Source organism: Tursiops truncatus, chromosome 12, assembly GCF_011762595.2.
Source record: "Tursiops truncatus isolate mTurTru1 chromosome 12, mTurTru1.mat.Y, whole genome shotgun sequence".
Classification (NCBI taxonomy): Eukaryota; Metazoa; Chordata; class Mammalia; order Artiodactyla; family Delphinidae; genus Tursiops; species Tursiops truncatus.
The window spans coordinates 39,960,617-39,981,366 of record NC_047045.1 but is presented as its reverse complement, the minus strand read 5'-3'; the positions used below and the strand labels follow the sequence as shown (position 1 = coordinate 39,981,366).

At 43.5% G+C, this 20,750-nt stretch overlaps 1 protein-coding gene across 1 annotated transcript in view; it reads right to left on the bottom strand.

Annotated features, from left to right (window-relative positions):
- The window catches only part of LOC101321152 (uncharacterized), a 91,125-nt gene that overhangs the window by 27,922 nt on the left and 42,453 nt on the right, over positions 1-20,750 (bottom strand). Inside the window, exons 11-14 of the mRNA XM_073789490.1 lie at positions 9,280-9,435; positions 4,684-4,913; positions 3,615-3,753; positions 1,993-2,215 (exon numbers count right to left, since the gene is read on the bottom strand). Coding sequence (XP_073645591.1) covers positions 9,422-9,435 — 14 coding nt within the window. The 3' untranslated portion in view covers positions 1,993-2,215; positions 3,615-3,753; positions 4,684-4,913; positions 9,280-9,421. The remainder of the gene's footprint in view (positions 1-1,992; positions 2,216-3,614; positions 3,754-4,683; positions 4,914-9,279; positions 9,436-20,750) is intronic.

The window sequence follows — 20,750 nt, the reverse complement described above, 5'->3', positions numbered from 1 at the left end:
TCCCCTTTGCCTGACTCCCACCAGCCCCTTACTGAAGGCCCTTTCCAAGCACAGCTGCCAAGCACCCTGCACAAGGCAACACATAGCACAGCTGCCAAGCAAAGACACTTCCCCTCCGGGCCCCCACCCGGAAGTCTCAGAAGCATCACAGCCCTGAAACGTGCAGATGGTTGCACCTGCCCTGTGCTTGTGGATTTTCTCCAAGGACTCAGAAGGGAACCGCCTGGATGCAGCAAACACAGCACAAACAACAGTCGCTTTGTGTCTTGTTAAATGTTCTGTAATCAGAGCTCAACCACACTCCACTCTCTGGTGACAGTCAGAGATGCCCATTTGGTGGGGGCTTGCTCTCTCACTGCAAAGCCTTTTCCCAAAGTCCTGCTTACAGAATTCAGTTGCTCGAAGCACTGATAAAACCACAGTGTCTTAGATGCCCACAAAGGTTATTAATTAACATTACAATGTCTGTGAACCTTGTCTCAAAAGGAAACCATTATTTATTTTGTTAGTCAAACAACTCCCCTTAGCTCAAAGGTTGTGGATTTTCCTACAGAATTAGTAGGAGTTAGGAGTAGACACTGTAGTTCAGAAAGGACCGGCCACATAATCTATGGTGCCCCATGAAAAATAAAAACGCAGGCCTTGTTCAAAAAGCAGGAAAAAAGTGCCATTAAAGGTACTTATAAAATGTAAGTACCAACATTATAAAATATAAAATGTTCTTCTTTCTTCTTCAGTCTCTCTCTTGACCTGTCACAGTGTTTTTGTTTTTAATGTTGGCTCCTTGTTATGGGGATGCGCGCAGGGGTACCAGGGGCCCCACCCTGTGACTGGTGCATGAATGCACCTGGTCTACTAGCTACTGGACTGAGGCTTCATGCCGAGCCAGGGGCGAAGAAGTTGAGGTGGGCGTCTCCTCTTCCTTCAGGCCCATTGCTCCTATCTACCGCGGATGGGCAACCCCAAGGGTATTGCAACCTCTGCCCTGGGATATTCTAGGTTCCCAGGGATGGGCAACAAGCTCACACCCAGTGAGTCACCCATCAAACATAGCCTGGTGCTGCCAGTCTGGGGTCCCTGAAATACTGTCAGGTACACATGCCCCACACATGCCCTCGCCGTGCTCAGGCCCCCACTGGGTGGGGAGTGGCAGCCATTGCTGGATGCAGATGGTGAGGGGGAAGTTAGTGGTGCCTGGGGTGCCAGAGGGCAGAGGAGCAGGCAGCTGAGAACTCCTCCTGGCAAGGTGGGGAGGCAGCAGGAGTGTGTGTGAGCCCAGGCTACAAGCCTTTGGTGCATCCTCCATTGACTCACTGGATGCCACTTACAAAATACAAATTCTAAGTGAAAATGAAGAGTACAAGATGGAACCTACAAAGCATTAAACCCCAAGTGCCCCTGTGAGAGTCCTGTGGGAGTGTACTAGTCACTTGCCCATTAAGTCACCCTGACTTTAGACCTCAAATGAAACAATTTTGATTGTCTTCCTATCCCAAATATATGTATTTCTAAGATATATATTTATATACGCTTATATATAAGAAAAAGCTTTATGTGTTTCCCCCATTTCAACTTTATATCAGCTATGAGTTAATCAGCAGAGACTGAAGTTTACAAATGTTTTCTACTTAAAAGCCCTTTAAGTCAAGAATATATATCAAAACGGTAAAAGTACTTCTCTCTGAGCACAGGGAACTATAGTCAATATCTTATAATAAACTACAACAGAAAAGAATCTGATAAAGAATATATAACTGAATCACCAGAAACTAATACAACCTTGCAAATCAACTATACTTCAATAAAAAAAACTTTTTTTAAGTACTTATTTCTTGGGCCAAGGTGTTAAAAAGTAATTTTTATACTATTTTCTGGGCGTTGTAGTGTTTTTGTTTTTGTTTTTCCATGAATATGGACACATGGATTGCTTTCATAATTAGGAAAAAAAATAAAAATGTTATTTTATAAAGTAATAAAATAAACATACTTTACCTATAGGGAGAGTATGCTGCTCCTTGGACTTTTCTGATACAACTAGTGTTATCTCTCTGTTAACTTAATACCTCCTGGATCATATGAATTTCAAGATTTTCCAGAAGTTTCTGAAGCTAGCGTAAGAGTTTGAGAGCCACTCTCCACTATTGGCTTATACTCTAGGCTCCTAAATTCTTGCATAAGGGCCTTGGGCTGGGTCCAGTCCTTTTGTTACTCTCTCCTGGGGAAGAAGAAACGGTTCCTTTTTTGGGTTCCCAAGTGGGGTAGATGCACCTTTTTGGAGACAGACATCTTTTCTTCCTGGCCCACATCTTGATTGATAAAATATATCCCTTTTTACCAGGTTCTGCTCAATTGCAAAGTGCTCAATGTCCGAAGTGACCTCTTGTGTTTTGGAGTCTCTAAATGTGGCCAGGAATTTCATGAGCTGTTATTATAAGAAGCGCTTAGGTCTGAAACTCAATTTAGATGCCAAGGAGGATTTCACGGGAAGATTTAAAACTCCATACATGATCAAGAAAAAACTATGTTCCAATACCCCTGAGCTCTTACTCTACCCATTATGCTTGCAAAGCCCACGTTTCTCCCTGTCAGAGGACCCAGGTGCTAGAGAGGAAGCAGAGTTCAGAAGGGTAAGCAACGGGCTTGGGACTGGGGTGTGTGTGTGGGCAGGGGGTGGGGGTGGGGGCGAGTGCTGAGTTCTCCTGGATGCTCAGTGGACATGCACCTCTGCACTTACACCCAACCAGCTAGAGTCTTTGTTCCCTGTTACAATAAGCACAGCCAGGCAGAGCCCGCATCCCAGGACCAAGAGGAACAAACACTTGGGAAAACAACCCCTCCACATAGACCATCAACACACACCAAATAGACTAGTACAGAAATTGTGTTGTCTTATTCTCAGAAAAACAATCACAGGAGCTATTTTAAATATTCCACTTCCATGAGTGTGCGTGTTGCAGGGGAGATACCTGTGTGCAGGATTTTATGTTTAAGATGCTAGTGGTTATGTTTTCTATTGTCTTTTTTTTTTTAATTTGAGGAAAATAAAAATATGAAAACCTAGACTTACAGAACTGAGATGTTAAAGGGTAGTTATTTGCTTAATCAAAGCCCCACATACCTTTACATACTGAGTTTCCTCAGAGTCTGTTCAGCAATTTACAAACCCTCAATAAACACTTATCTTCTTAGCAAAAACACCACTTGGGTATATCTGTAGTTTTACATGCTAATGTCATAAAGCAAATTTTCAAGTCAAGTTCAAGATAACTCCTGCAATGGACTTGAGGACACGGGGTGCGGGGGGAGGGGGAAGCTGGGGTGAAGTGAGAGTGGCATAGACATATATACACTACCAAATGTTAAATAGATAGCTAGTGGGAAGCAGCCGCATAGCACAGGGAGATCAGCTCGGTGCTTTGCGACCTCCTAGAGGGGTGGGATAGAGAGGGTGGGAGGGAGGCTCAAGAGGGAGGGGATATGGGGATATATGTATGCATATGGCTGATTCACTTTGTTGTACAACAGAAACTAACACAGTATTGTGAAGCAATTATACTCCAATAAAGATCTATTAAAAAAGAAAAGAAAAAGAAAAAAAAATAGCTCCTGCATACCTGCTGAGTTTTTATTTCAATTTCTGAAGCTCCTTTAGGGGGAAGAGTAGACTTACTACTTATTATAAGTCCTTCAAATTCATCCTCTTTCCTGATCCGCCTAGCTATAGCTTTCATGCTAGGGTAGAGAATGTGAGTTCTATTAAAGAAGAGAGACAGAAATTAACAAACATTTTTTCTCTTTCAGATTCTCTGACAATTCTTTTCATTCATGTTCTGTTTCCTGTCATCATGCATAAACCTCCCAAGTCATCACAGACACTTACATCGACATCTAAATCCACCACAGTTACCACTCCCTTAGTCAATATTAAATCGTGAGGCCTTTTCCCATTGGGCACATTTAATTTCAGTCTTCATTCTTCAAAATATTGACAAGTCTCCTCACTCCCTGTTTACCAGGAAAGCTGACTGTCATAACTCATAAGATAGACAATTTGGACTAGCCCACCAAAGTGAGCCCTAATACCCTCAGTAAGGCCCTGGGGTGGTGGTTGGGTGCTTAGTGAATGCTTGTTTGGTTACAGACACATGGCAGAAACCACATGCCTTTCCCACCAGCTAAGTCACCCCAGCCAGGGCTTGAAGTTGAGAAAACAACCCAGCACTCTGCATACTGAACACCTCATGCTGCACCATATTGTACCCTTGGCTGTGATGCCTGAGGCTCTCAGAGACTCATTAGACTTGGGTCTAATGGGGCGGAGAGCGGAGAGGAGGCCACGGCAGCAGCACTCCCCACTCAATTCTCGCTGGGATCCTATGAGCTAAAAAGCTTAGAGTTAGCACTGAAGGGACACTTCAGAAGCACCAGTTCCCAGGGACAGAACTCTGGGAAAATGATATACAGTGTTGCTCAGTGGAACCCAGGGCTGTCCCTGCAGTCAATAGAACTCAGCTTTTCCCGTAAAGCACTGTTCACAGAGACACACTGCCCAGCTTCCTCTGTGATCAGTGGGGCTAGGCATGCCAAATTCATGGACCAAACGTCACCCTCAGAGCAAGGGCAGTCATCTGCCAGATCCCAGGTTCCACTCCTTCACATGAATTTCCCCCTGAGCACACTCACCCATAGAGCTCCGAGAACTGTTTGTGGAGAGAGGGAGAATTGATGTCCCGGCCTCACAGCTTGAGGCGGCCCCAGTGCTCCTTTAGCGCTTCCAGTTGCTTCCAGAGCACCAGAAATGATCTCAGCAAAGCAAGGGACATCACTGCATCACACGGGCCCCCCAGCAGTCTGGAGGTCTTTGGGCTGCTTTGGAACCGGCTTCTGAATCCTTGTACTCTGGACAAATCTGGCTGAAAGCATTACAGAAATTCTTTTTTTTTTTTATTAGTCATAGACCCCTACAGGATGACCTTTTACATTCATTCAGCTCATGCAGAATGAAGTCTTTGGAGAATGACTTTTCTCCCCAGGAGTAATGGTTTACAGGCCAGCAGCACATGTAGAGCTTAGAGAGTGTAAGCGTCCTTCCTGAATAGACAGTATATAGAAAGGAGAGAAATGTCTCCATTTCAAGTTTCTGCTTGAGCTGTGAACCACTCACTTTAAAACTCTTTTACTTGGGTGCCAACATTTTATCTGCCGTTGAAAAATTGAGCCTTTCATATTTAGCCTCTGCATTTTGGAAAGAGCTCTTCCACACACTCAAGATTTAACAACCCATCGTGGTAGAGCTATATTATAACTTTAAATTGGGGATTTTACCCATTTTATGGGTAAGGAAATGGAAACTTAAGTTTATCTTATCTCCTATTCCTCCTCCCATCCTTTAAAAGTTAGGCAGAGAACATGTCTCTTGATTTGAATTTATTATTCAATAGGAAATTTCACTTTAAAATTATGATTTGTTCATTCATTCTTTGGTGCTTTCATTAAATAAGTGTTTGTTGAGGGGCTGCTGCGAGCCCAGGAGGACGTGGAGGGAATAAGGTTTTCAGGTCCCTGCTCTCCTGCACCAGCGATGTGAGGGCCAGGGCTACCCAGAAAGTGACAGACAGAAGGGGAACCTGTATCCCACCCTCAGCCTGAAGACAGTGTCTCAGTTATAGGAAAAGGAGCTTTCCTTTGCACACCTGGACCATGATGTTATGACAGGAAGGGACGCAGAGGACATTCAGGTAACAATACCTTGGACACTCAAGTTTCCTGGTCAGGAACAGGAAGAACCACCACATGATGTAACTGGACCCTAGATCAGTGCTATTAACATATGGGGAGGGTAGGATGGGGGTGGGGCCTCCAGAAAGAGAGGTGGTTAGGGGAAGAACTACAAGCAAGACCAAGGGGAGAGTGAACTCCCGCCAACAGCTGGCAACCCTTCCACCTAGTAGCCTACCTCCTCAACAATCAGCTAATTCATGCGTTTCCAAATTTATTTTATCCTCAGAAGCCTTTCAGCAAATGAAATCTTACTCAGTGACCCAAGATATCCAACAGACCAAGGCCAAGCGTGGTGACAAGGAGGGGGCTGCCTACAGGCCATGTAGTTGGGCCCCTCCACTCAAAAAGCCCCAAGGTGCCTCTGAGGAACCCAGGGCTCCTGGGACCATTCTAAAGGTCCTGAGCTAATCCATCACCTTCACTTGGGAGTCTTAGAGACTGAAGTCTAAGAGGTCATAGAACTGGTGGCATAGCTGGGACAGGAAACCTAGAGTCCTAAGTCACAGGCAGTATAAATTCCAGGGCTGCCTATTGTCTATGAATATTGAAATACTCTTAAATGGAACCAATCATAAAATAAAACCAATTAAAATAAATAATAGTTTAAAAGCAAACTTACCTTGTTAATATATTCCTGTTAAGAGAAGTCTTCTCTTCCTAAGTGTTTTACAGGATGGGAGAAGGAACAGGAAACAGGATAAAGAACAAGGCAGGGGAGGGCAGAATTGTCAGGGAAAGATGGTAATCCATCAGAAACAGGGCCAAAAGAGAGTAAACAGAAGGACCAAAGGGCCCTTTGGCAGGCTTCTTGGTCTTGGCACTACTTGGTCTATATCCAGCTTTGCAAATGCTCCCTCTGGGTGAGGCATTGAATCCCGCTGTGGAATTTAGTTGGCACATCTAGCATACTTCATTTTCCACTAGTTGGCCTGAAATGGACTTGTGACTCAGTTTTAGCCAGTGAGACACAAGAAAAATCTACTGGAAGTCTTCTGAAAAAGATTTCCCTCCTTGATAAAAAGACAAAGCCCCTTAAGGAGAAAGCTTTTTTGCTCCTGTCTTCATCTTACAAGGATGAGGGAGACATTTTACTGACATACCCAGGATGGCAGAGCTGGGTGCCTGCACCAACATGAACTGCCTCCTTCTCGACCTGTTTGGAAAGATTAATACACTTTCTAATTTAAGTCATGACTAGTTACTTCTAGCAGGTGCACCCTAACTGGCACAGAGGGGTATTGGCTCAAAGGTGGGAGATCAGATAAAGCTTCTGAAAGAGTGGTTTGGAAGTTGAAATCTGAAGGATAAGTAGGAGTTAATCAGATGATGAAGCAGAGAGTGGGAGGACAGGGAAGTTTTCCACCAGAGGGGCCAGTTTGCATGAAGGTACTGAGGAGAGAGCATCGTGCATCTGACAAAATAAAAGGAGTTGAGGGTAGAGATATTGGCATGATTCAGGTTGTGAAGATCTGGTTAAGGCACCCAGACTCTATTCTCAGGGCAGTTGGAAGTCATTGAAGAGTTATAGGAGGGAAGTGACATAATCGGGTTTGCATTTTAAAATACTATCCTGGTGAGTGGACGTGAAGGAGGCAAAGGGAATACAGGGAGTCCTTTGGAGGTTATGATCTTGGCCCAGCATTAGGAGATGACAGTGATTTGGACTGGTGGAGGGGAGTGCTGAGGGAGGATGGAGAAAACTTGAAAGATATTAAAATAATAGGATAGTAGAACTTGGTGTCTGATTGTGGGGTATGATAGACAGAAATCAAAGATGGGTGTCCAGATTTTTTTTGCCTGGGTAACTGGGCAGGTGGTGGTTAACTGACAGGGAATAAGGAAGGAGGAGCACCTTTAGGGGCAGTAAAATGAGCTCAGTTTGGGACACGGTATCTCTGAGATGGAACAAGGCAGTTGAACATATGAATCTGATAGGATTGAGATTTGGACTAGACATATAAATTTTGGAATCATCGCATAAAGCCATCCAAGTTATAAAATTAGCTGGGTTTGCCCATGGAGAGGGCGAGGAGTGGAGCAATATCATGGATAAGAGTATGAGGGAGCTCCGGGGCCTGACTGTTAGGTTGGAACCTGCGTTTCTTTTCTCTCTCGGCAAGTGACTTTCAGGCATATCATTTAACCTTTTTGAGTTTTGGTATTCTTACCTGTAAAATGAGAATAATGAAAGTACCTACCTCATAGGATTATTGTGAGAATTAAAGAAATTAATAGTTAATAAAGCCTCTGAACAGATCTCAATCATAGACATTATTAATTAATAATTATCTATTAATAGTGTTCAGGGCCAACTTATTGATTAGACACAGAAGGCACAGTGCTTAGGGCCCACAAAATGTTTTAATTTCTTTTAAAATCAGAAAGAAAAAGAATATTTAGGTTGAATAAAATGCTATAATTTATGATATTAATATATTTTTCTTTATATTAACACAGTTGTAAACTATAACTCTTCATGTTTTTTAATGGAGAAATGGGCCCACAAAGACAAAAGTGGCTAGAGTCATGGAAGTCAAAATGCAGCCCTGGCAGTGGTGGAAGTGGGACAGAACCCAAAAAGCAACATTTTCAGGATTGGCAGAGGGAGGGCACTTGACACAGAAGTCTGAGAAGGCATGGCCCACGATGTCAGAGGAAAACTGGAGAGAGTTGTGCTTTAGAAGCTAAGGGCAGAGAGGCTTCAAGAAGGACACACTGTGTCAAATGCGGCTAAGGATTCAGGTTGGAAGGGGACTGAAAAGTAACCAGGAGATTTAGTGACAAGGACCACGGTGCTCTCAGTGAGAGCAGTCTTGATGAGATGAGGAAGAAGACAGATCACAGTTTCTTAGGAGTGGATGGAAGGTAAGGAAATGGAAATGGCTGGTGCAGAGACTTTGGCTCTGAAAAGGGGACTCTTTAAATGGGGGCACTGGCTAGCTTACCCCACGTCCAGACAAGTCTCTGTCTAGTTCCAGAATCATGCAGAATTGTTTCAAGTTATGATACTAGGAGGACTACTGGCTCTTGGTACGTTAGAGCTTCAGGGAGGCAAGTCCGGAGAAGGGAGTGCTTGCTTAGGAGTCCATGGGCTAGCGGAGTGATGCAGACAGGAGCCAGGCTGAAGATGTTCACCTGGGGCCTCTGTCATACCCTGCCAAGTCCAGCCCGAAATGTGTGAGACTCACAAGGAAAAGCAGCCAGTTGGAGTTCAAACTGGTTTCAACGGACCGCCCCCCATGAAGTTTGTTCTAGTTTTAAAATTAAAAGAAATAGATATACCACTGATCATGGGACTTGCTGTGAAAGAACATACTTTGGAGGGGCTCTCACGGGCTACCCCTGCTTCACTGCTGCTCCTGTGCAGCATAAGCACAGTCCCGGGACCCTGGGAGAGGCTATGGGATGGATGAAGCTATCTAGTCCATCTCCCAGATAGAAAGGTCCTTCAGTACAATGCAGCACTGGTCAAGTACGTAGACCGTTCACCAAGAATACCTGTGTATTTTTGTCCAGTGTGGCCTGCCATCCTGGGGGATGCTCCATGATCATATGATAGTTACTCAGAAGAACATCTTCCATTAGCAGTTGCTTGTCCGCCAGCTCTCCATGAGCCACCTTGAGGTCACGGTCACTCAGCCTACAGAGGCATAGCTAAAAACAAAAAGGAACAAAATGAAACCCAAACATCCGTTTTGAACACTTCTATGTATCCTTTACACGTGGTTTTGAGGGAGAAAATTAGGAGTAGTTGTGTTTACAAGCCCCATGCTCTCAACTATTAAAAAAAAATCCATAAAAATCAGAGCAACATATCTAGCTCAAAGTCCCCCTTGAACATATCAGACTTTCGGCTCTGTGTGGAAGTCCAAGTTTCCTAAACCTTATGGTGGTGTCCGTATGTGGTGTATGTATAGTGTGATACATGTATGCACAGGGAAAATACTGGAAAAAAACCAAAATGAACTGTGACCGTCCCCTAGTGGGGGACTATGATTAATTTTTTTTTAAGCCATTCTTACTATTTCACTTTAAAAAAAAAATCTTTTCACTTATGGAAACTTTTGAGCACATACAAAAGCAAACAGAATAGCTCCCATCACCCGGCCCTAAGAACCACAAACCTATGGCCAGTCCTGCCCCATCTTCATCACTCCCCACCTCCATATTATTTTGAAGCAAATGTGCCATTGACTTTAATGTTGTTAATAATACTTTTTAAATATTTTCTATTTAAAAAAATGAAAACACAATAATACTTGCTTAAATAATCAGGGGGAAACATATAATTGAAAGAAATTCTCCCTTTGAGTCCTGCTTAAAGAGTTCTCTTCCTACTACTGTAGGTTGGTCAGTAGTCACACGTCTCCGAACTGCCAGCCTGGGAGTTACTCTAAGAGTTCCCGAGAGTGATCAGAAATGGATGACCACTCCCTCAGATCATTATTAGCCATGAGTATTTCAGCTGTTTCAAGTCTGATGCCAGCTGAAACCACGATTTTCTTGTGTCATAAGAAAACATGACTCACCTTGCAGCACTGGGTTTACAGTTTCATAACCAAACACCTTGCTTATCTCATAACTTATTCACCGCTGACTAGAGTATGAAGGATCAGACCTACGGACCCAATGACACCTGCTTTGCAGTCTGCATTCGGCTCTCTCTGTGACAAGTGGGAAGACCTATCCTACCTGCATCTTATATTCTAGGGTATCTGGGCTGCTACTTGTAACTGGAAATGGTCCTCCATCTTCCAGAAATGCTCTCCAAGGGAACAGCACAAATGCCTAAAAGAACCAAATAATAAATATAATAATGCTGCATAATAATGTCCATAAGAAATAGACATTTGTATATGAACGAGATGTCTGTGTCTGCACACCAGAACGCTGTGGGATGATTTCTCTATTATGTAGAAATAGTTCTTGATGGATAGTCCCGGATGATGCGCAGGAGAGAGTAATAATCTTATTTTTTAAACTGATTTTTCAGAAAGTGACTAAACACTGAGGGTACTTAAGATTTCAGTGTAAATAGTCAACACCAGTATTTTGAAGTCCCAGAATAGTATAAAACCAATAGTACATATTTATAATCAAAAAAAGTAAACTTACTCAAATTTTTTCAATATTACAAACCTTAAATATTTGTCCTTTATCTCCATTGTGCTCCAGTTCTAGGCATCAACTCAAAACCAATGCCACAACGTTACACATGGGCCTCTGTCTTCTCCACATCACTGTCCAACAGCCAAGGCATCCCCTACTCCCTGGGGCATGACATGCAGTCCTGGATATAGTGGGCCTGTCCACCTGACCCCATTTTACACTTCCAGACTCGGTACTGGCTTCAGACAATTCCCAGAGTTGGAGTTGATTCAGGTAGCAGGGAATCAGGACACCTGCATCCACCTAACCCCAGGCAACACTCAAAGGCAGCAGGAGCAGGCCCAACGGTCACGGTCCAACCCTGTCTTCGGGTCTAGATGAGGGTCAAGTCTTGGGCCAAGAGTCGCTGTCTTGTAGTTATGGAAGGTAGAAATGTGAGACTTACCTGGGGTTGATGCTGGCATTGCTTGGCTTAGCTTTGTAACATAAAACATTAAGTTGGAGGTTTTGGAGTCAAAAGATCTGGGCTTGTGAGGTGGTTTTAAAGATATGCCCACAGGGACTTCCCTGGGGGTCCAGTGGTTAAGACTTTGAGCTTCCACCGCAGGGAGCACGGGTTCGATCTCTGGCTGGGGAACTAAGTTCTCACTGTGAGGCCAAAAAAAAAAAATACGTCCACAAATTCTTTTTTTTTAAAAAGATTTTTTTTAATGTGGACCATTTCTAAGTCTTTATTGAATTTGTTATAATATTGCTTCTGTTTTATGTTTTGTTTGTTTGGCCACGGGGCGTGTGGGATCTTGGCTCCCTGACCAGGGATCAAACCCATGCTCCCTGCATTGGAAGGCGAAGTCTTAATCAGTGGACTGCCAGGGAAGTCCCGGTCCACAAATTCTTTGATTCTCTTCCCATTAAGAGGTGCAGCACCTTGACCACAGCCTCATGAGAGATCCTGAACAAGAACTACCCAGCTAAGCTGCTCCCAGACTCCTGAGCCTCAGAAACTATATGAGATAATTAATGTTTATTGTGTCAATCTGCTAAATTTGGGGGTAATTTGCTCTGAAGCCATAGATAACTAATACAGTTTGTGACCTGGTGTTGCCATGACTATGCGGCAGTCTGATCTCTGGCCTTCTAGAACCTCAAACTCTTTAGTTGTAGCAGGTGGGTAATATAGTTAGTGCCTAGGAGCAATAATATTTGCCAGGATTACATTCGATAACGCATGTTGTTACCGGGCTGTTCACAACTCAGCTGCTGACCTAATTTACGTTATCGTAATTGCTATCATTATTATTTATTACATGGAAGAGATCAGGTGTTGGTTTTGCTACCAGCTGTGAGCAGATAAGCTGTTGTCCCAATTAGCCTGTTGAGCGGTTTAGAGGGAGAGCACCTGACTGGGAATAACAGCGGGCCATGGGGGCCTAGCCCACTCTACCACGTGAGTGAAGGCTAAAGGGCATTCCAGCACAATGCACGTTTGATTGGTATATAAATAGCTCTCAACACACCTGGAGGCTCTGTGGATCCAGCAGCTGTGGCAAGCTGAGCTGGGAAGCAAACATGCTCTTCACGAGAGAGTTGCTCAGTGGCGGCAACCCATGCTACATGTCATCTGTGACAGACTGGTAGGCAGGAGCATTTCCAGCTGCCAAAAATGTTCTTCTACTAAAACAGGAAGGGAATCTCATTAACAGCAGTTACTCAAGTTTCTAAAGCTCAAAACTCTCTTCAAGGTTACTGGAGCAAGATAACAATTTGAGATATCAACAGGTTTCTTCCTCAGCAACATCATCCCTCACTCCCTTTTCTTTACACACTGCCCTTCACTCTCACAGTTCACAGCCCTCAAGGGAAAGGTAGCTATCCTCTAGACTAGCACGGTCTAGCTGCAGAACTTTCTGCAGGGCGGAAATGTTCCATATTTGACTGTCCAATATGGTAGCCACTAGCCACATATAGCTGTTGAGCACTTGAAATGTGGCTACCATGACTGAGGAACTGAATTTTAAGTCTTATATCACCAAAATCAATATTAATTTAAACTTTTAAATTAAAATAGCCACATGTGGCTACTGTACTGGACAGCTCAGCTGTAGCTCTAGAACAAAGACATCAGTTGTTGAATTTATTTTAAGACCAGTAGCTGAGACAGCAATTCCTGATATGTAAAACCAAATTTTAAGTTAAATAATAAGAGCCTGGGGTTTGAGAGAGAAAGCTTCTTGTTTTGTTTTGAACAAAACTTGGCTTTGCATATCAAGAACCAAAAATCCTGGAGACTAGAGCATGGAATTTATACCATAAGTCACAGAGAAGGAAGTATGCTTGATAAATTACAATCATTTTCTTGCCCCAAAGGAAATGAGTTTAGCGAGCAAGGAAAGACTGTCTCTAGAGCTTAGATCCTGTGGATGCCCAAGAAAAGATGATGAAACAGGATCAGTTTCGGGGGGATCCAAAAGATCCCCAGGACAGAAGGGATCTTTTGCCTAAATCCTCCATGGGCTTTGCCAAGTCATGCATAAAGCAGATATCAAAAAGGAGATTAGTGGGCTTCCCTGGTGGCGCAGTGGTTGAGAGTCTGCCTGCTGATGCAGGGGACACGGGTTCGTGCCCCGGTCCAGGAAGATCCCACATGCCGCGGAGCAGCTAGGCCTGTGAGCCATGGCCGCTGAGCCTGCGCGTCGGAGACTGTGCTCCGCAACGGGAGAGGCCACAGCAGTGAGAGGCCCGCGTACTGCAAAAAAAAAAAAAAAACAAAGAAAAAGGAGATTAGCAATGACTGAGGGAGATGTTAGCACTGATGGAAATGAGGCAGGCTCCCAGAGATGAGCAGATAGTCAAGTGTTGTGGAAAGACCTGAGGAGTGCCTAAGACCCCACAAGGGGGTGTCCAAGTGGGGTGCTGAGCAGCAGACCAATCAGAAGAGATCTGGGATTGGACAGAGATGGGTGAGGTAGCCACTCCTCTTCAACTGCTGGGATGATTTATAAGCACCCCCAGGAATTTAGATCACCTCTGAGAAGGATAAAGGAGGAGAAGGGTGTGGTGTAAGGCTTAAGGTAAGGTCCAGTATTAGTGCTGCCTTGACATCTGGTAATATTGGGAGGGCTTTGAATGACCTAACTATAAGTTCCCCTGCCTACTCTGCTCCCACGGGTAAGGTCCCCTAGTCAAACAAACTTCCTTATCAAAGGGACCAAGTACAATCCCTGCTTATCCCCAAGTAGTGGTTTCAGTTCCCTGCCAGACCACAAAATTATTCAAATGAACCAATCACATCCTCCTATGGGAGCCAGGAAGCACTATATCCTCTTGATACTACAAAGCCTGCCTCTCAAGCCCCTAGTTGTTCACTCTGGTCACAAGTACAAATCCTCTGTGGCCCTGCATGGCATGCTATGTTCTATTCCCCTCAGCTGTGAGTACATGTGATGAGTAAACTGCTGTTGATCCCATCTGTCCAGTATTTAGTGTCATGTGTTTGGCCATCCCCATAACCTTAGGGCGGAATCCCTCCCTCACCAACAGGGTAAAGAGGAGGCAATTAAAACAAAGGTAAAAGGGGATAATCTTGAATTAATTGATTTTATATCTCAAACTGACCACTTTAAACTGTAAATGTGGCTGACTGACATGGAATTGAAAAGTTTAATCTTTTTGTCAGCAGAAGTAGGGGCTTATGAACTTAAGTTCAAAGACAGATAAAGGTAACTCTATTATTTGCATATCAAACCACTGTACTAGTGCAAAAATCATACCACCCTTTTCACGTTTTTGTGAGAATTAACAAAAGATAGTTGCATACAGTTATATACTGAGACACTGAATAAAAACTTTGACTTATCCTGATAGCTCAAGGATGGCGCTTGGAGTTGCTCAATGGATATATAAACATTTTCTCCTGTTTCTCATATCATTCACATGCTTTCTCATGATTCTCAATGAGCCCTGCCAAGAGGCCCATGATTCATTCAACACCCATGTGACAGTGATGTATCAAGCATCTACTATGTACTGGGTACTGTGTCAGGAACTGTCTGAGATACAAAGATGGGTCCCCCATGGATCTGACCTTCTAGCCCAGTAGGGCCCAGTGAGGCAGAGCTCATTATCCAGCCACTTCTGACCTTCCTCTAAACTCCCAAGGCACTTTCTATATATATACCTCCCTTATAGGTTGTATATATCTTCTTAAAATAATGGTACTGCAGACAAAAAAATGTCGCCTGCCATTCCACTAAACAAAGAATGTTGCCTGCCACCAAGTCATCAGCCAATACAGCTGCCCCCCAACGGTGCACCCTGAGGGGAATTCAGGATAGAGAAAAACAGGATACTGGCCCTAGATAGGTAAGATGCATATCTAAGAAATAATTTTAATGAGTCCAGACTCTTGCATCTTCCCATATGTAGAAAATCACTAAAATCATTAACTTGTGATGTCTGTTTTTTGTGATTAGCAGTAGTCCTTTGATGTTCAACCACATGGGTTTTTTGCTCTTTTTGCTGTTTTGCTGTAAAAACTCCTCTATATCCTGGCTCCTCCCTTACCTCTTCAGAGCAGATCCTCAGAGCTATCTGAGAGACTGTCTCCCGGGCTATAGTCCTCAGTAAGGTTCCCGGAATAAAACATTTGCAACTTTTAGGCTGTGCATTTTTCTTTAGCCAACAGTACCAAAAAGCAGAGTATTCTAATGGAAACATTTATTTTCAGCCTAAATCAAGAGCACAGAAGCCCAATATCCCACAAACCTCTTTCTGGTTGACTCCTTCCATGTCATTCCTATGCTTTTCTCCCACCAATCCACAAAATTATTTTCTCTCTCTCAGCCTCTGGGTCCAGCTTTGTTCGTACCTTACTGTTGACTGTATTGCTTATATCTTAAAAGATGTTTTAACATCTTTAAAAACCCTTGCTGGCTGGGGAGAGACTGCCCTTCCCTGCATAGCTAATTCTTAGAGATAGCTAAGGGCCCAGCATGCCTTTGATATGCAAACTAACCAATCTGAGCCATACGTCCTCTGACCCTTGCAACCCAGGAGGCAATGTTTCTCTCCTTTAATCATCCCAGGGCTAGTTAACAGGCAACTAGAGACCTCTCCTACAGCCCAAGGCCCGCTGGAATTATTCAAAGTAGCCGATCTTAAACTGTTCCTCTGCCCTGCCTTGCCTTTCCAGGTCATGGCCTAAGCACTCTCCTTGCTCCCGACCTGTGGCCCTGTATGACATGGCATGATGGATGTTTCTAGGAACTGAGTATAATAATTTTGTTTTCCTGAGTCTCTCCTGTGTCTCCTCTTGTGGCTGCACCAGACTGATTTTCACATAAGAGAACATAGAACATTGACTTGCTCTCTTATCTTGGTAAGTTTGTGCAGAACTTTTAACTACTAAGTGCCACAAACAACCACAATTTTTGGCAGAGTTTTAGAGCCCCAAACACGTACTAGGTCTATTAATTTATAGATGCTTGGAGACTATTAAAAAATATCAATACAGTTCAGATGTAAATATGACTGCTACTCTAAGCTAGAGAACCATAGCACATGATACACTCTTTAGAGAGACGAGAGTCAGATTCTAGGCACCACCGTTGGTCAAATCATTGGTTAACCTTTTCCTCACGTTCCTAATTCTTCAGTCTAGATCACTGTCCTTGATAGGTCCCATCTCTCCTTTATCAATAGTACTACTTATTAGGGAGCTGTACAATGTAATGCTATGTATAGAAAGGGGTCTCAGAATGATACTTAACATTTTTAGCACTATATCCTCTTTTATTTCCTTCCTCTCCATGTACCCCATATTTTGAAAGATTTTTCTACCAAATTAAGCATTCTCCTGTTTTTAACTCAAAGCCACATAAACACCTAGCCTAAGATCTGAGCTGTAGGAAGAGATGAAGAAACATGATATAAAGGAAAGAACAGGGCACTGGAGTCAGAAAAACCCTGTGAATGTAAGGTCTGCTACAACAAGCTTGTGACCCTGGGGCAAGTTATGCAACTTCTCTCTCTATTTCTTCATCTGTAAAGATGGTGATATGATTGCTATTCCACAGAGTTGGCACATGGCGGGAACTCAACCAAAGCAAGTTCCCTCTCCTCCTTATCTCATTCATTCTTATGATTCCAGTTAAAAAAAGAAAGAAATGTGACATTTTCTTTACCTGCAAAACTTTTGGGCAAACGTGTCTTTTTCATCATGTCTTTAGAAATACTGAAAACAGCTCACTGTGACAACTCATTCAGACCCTCAGTTGGTAAACCTGGCCTGAGCCTTCTGTTGGGGTAGGTCTGACCAGTGCAGCTTGCCAGCAGCACTCAAGATACAGGGAAACTCACAGGAATGAAAGGTCAGCTTGCTGCTTGTGCCAGTGCTACACCTGCCAACTGCTAGCCCCTAATAAAGTCATGTCTCCCCAGCAGTCCACTAAAATACAAGGATAGATGTATCACGTTCTCCAAACTGTTTTGCCACACTCCAGCCGCCTTACTGTCAATAAGTGGTCAAGGGTTTCCTAGAATACCAGTCATGTTGTGTGTGACACAGTCAGCCATAATGCGATCCCAGGCAAGCTGGCTGTAGCCACAGGGAGCAGGGAATTCATGGGACACATGCTAGGGTTTTTCCTGGATGCAAGGATATGAAAAAGAAAATGAAACCCAAAAAACGCCTGCAAAGTGGCCGGAGGAGGCCAGGCAAAAGTTGTGGCTCTTCACTTCTCAGGCGCTGGAGACCAGGAGCACATGGGGCCTTCTCTGTGTCGCCCAGACATCCCCAGATAACCCTGAAGCACACTTTAATATCTGTGTGTTCAGAGACCCTCAAACTAGGTGAGCATAAAGATAAACTGAAAAATGAAGAGAAAACCAACACAAATTCGAGGACCAAGAAATTGGTGTTGCTTCTTGAGAGATTGCTTGATGAACTCTTAAATCAGGCTTATCGCAGAAAGTTAAGGTACCTTTGGTTTATTTCCTTAAATTCCTCCTTTTTACCGTATTCACTCTGAACATCAATAATACACTCAGATCAGGGGCACTCTGCATGCCATATGTTTTATTCTGTCCTATAGAATTCCTTTGAGGGACTTTTTTTTTTTTTCTGGTTTCCCTCCATTCTTGAATTTCAAACGAATTCAATCCTTTAAATCAGGGAGGGAGTGGCAAACTCTTTCTTAAAGGGTCAGATAGTAAATATTTTCAGCTTTGTGAATCATATAATCTCTGTTGCAACTATTCAACTCTGTGGTTCTAGTGTGAAAGCAGTCAGAGACTATCTATAAATGAATATGCCTGGCTGTGTTCCAAAAAAACCTTCATTTCTGGACACAGAAACTTGAATTCCACATAATTTTCATGTGTCACAAAATACTACTCTTGAGTTTTTCCCTCAACCATTTAAACACATAAAAACCATCCTTAGGGCTTCCCTGGTGGCGCAGTGGTTGAGAGTCTGCCTGCTAATGCAGGGGACACGGGTTCGAGCCCTGGTCTGGGAGGATCCCACATGCCGCGGAGCAACTAGGCCCGTGAGCCACAACTACTGAGCCTGCGCGTCTGGAGGCTGTGCTCCGCAACAAGAGAGGCCGCGGTAGTGAGAGGTCCGCGCACCGCGATGAAGAGTGGCCCCCGCTTGCCACAACTAGAGAAAGCCAGCGCACAGAAACGAAGACCCAATACAGCAAAAATAAAATAAATTAATTAAAAAAAGAAAAAAAAAAACCAAACATCCTTAGCCCACAGGTCTTACAAAATCAGGCAGGGGCCTATGGCAGTAGTTTGCTGATCTCTAACTTAAACAGATGAGATTGATTAGAACCAATTGTACTACTGAAGCATTTACCTTTGGCGCAAATGATTAATTCACCTGAAATTAAAGATAAACTCAATCCTCAGGCATTTCTTGCTCTGGCTAATAAATAACTCTTATAGGTTGGTGGACATGCCCAGAGGTGAATGACAGGCCCTGGGCAATGTGATTCTGATGCCATCAGAGGACAGCACCAATTTCTATCAGGTCCTTGGCAGAGGACAGGTCGACAGGAGCAGAGTGAAACTTTTGTGCCTAGAAACATTAAACTTTCTTGCAATCTGAGCTGGTCTATGCCACAGAGAAGCAGAGGCCAGATATGAGGGGACTCTACGGGGCCACTGTCCTGTTGTCCTTGAGCTACATGCTTCTTCTCCTCCCCTGGTCTATGGAAGTATGCTGTTCTCATTCCAGTAACAGTTCCTTCTTTTCAAACTCAGGAGAAGTCTTCAGTTTACATAAGCAAAAAGTTCCCTGGGGTAAACAGTCATATTTACTCAGTTGGTGAGCTCTGGGAAGGGCGAGGGAACTTCTCCAAGCTTCCTGTCTCTTTTGGTTATCTAAGGACTTCTCCTTGCTTGCAGGTTCAGCACTAAGTAAAATCCTCAAGCGGAAAGACATTTATCTTTCAGCTTCTCCTTTCCTCCTGCCTCTTGCCTTCTCTTTGGAGTCTCCCTTTCCATCAATCCTGCTGCTGTCTGGCATCCATCCTAGCTCTCAGGCTTTGGAGTCAAATGCACATAGGTTCTAATTCTGGTCTGCTACTCACTGGCTGTGTGATTCCAAACACAGACACACCCCAAAGACCTCTGAAGAAAAAAGGCTGGAGGAAATGCTATGAATGAAGGACTCCTGGTTCCTTCTGAGGTCCTCTGAAAAATATACTGAATATACTGAAACCAGTCATTGGACACAGTGCCCTCCATTCCTGCAGACTGAGAGCACCAGGGCAGAGAAAGCCCCATAAAGCAGTTCCTGGGGGAAGCAGAGGGGCTCCCCTGGGAGAACCGGAGCAAGCTGAACTACATGGAGCTGGAATCCAAGAACTTCTGGGGTATAGTCCTATTTCTTCATCCTATGTAAATTCCTTGCAAATTCGGACTTGAGATTTCAGAGCCCAGAGGGCTAATGAATGGCCATCATGACAATTAGTCAAAACCTTTATATCCTACGTGCTTGACAAAGCTACAGCTCCCAAAGCTGTTTGTCAATCAAAAGAAAACAAATTAGCCTGATTTTTTGTCCTGCTGAATTTGCATTCTAAATGCAGAGTCCCATGATGCTCAGAGTAAGAAAAAGCAGAGCAGAAAGAGAAAATATGGTTCAGTACAAGCCCCACATTTCTATTCTCTATGGACACTCATGCTAATGGTGGGAAGTGATTATAATCCACAGATAAAAGCACTGCCCTCCCAGGTCCCCCTCATTGACTAAATACTCACACTGGGAATTTATCAAATGAAGTTAATTAATTTTGACAATTTAAGAATAAGCAGAGACCCTCAGGCCTGACCTCTTCCCTTCCCATACACAGCTTATTATTTATACAGGAAACATTGTGACTCTTAATCCAAGCTAATTTTTTCATCAGTCATGATTAATTAACCAAATAAACATTCTTTTTGAATGCAGAGTATTTAATACCTACAAGGCCAGAGGTAAATTAACTTATTTATAAATTTAACTCAGGTGGTGATTTCCATTGGTTTCAGATGTGCAGTGAAAAATTGTGTGTTTTTGAAAGGTAATTAAGGGCTGAAAAATAAAACTCTTACGAAAAATCACCTTCAGAAGTATAAAAAATGTGATTCCTAATAAAACAGCCTGTTATGCAAACTAACTATATTGAAATCACATTTAATAAAATCAAGAATATTATTATCCAACAAAAACACAGTTCACCTGGACAGCCTCCGCAGCCGAACGTGTTTGGTAGCGGCAGTGTTCTGGATCAGGTTGTGCCCCCGACTATTTAAAGCTCATTATCTAATAGTGCCAAGAGTGGCCTCCCTCCATGATCACTCAGAAACAC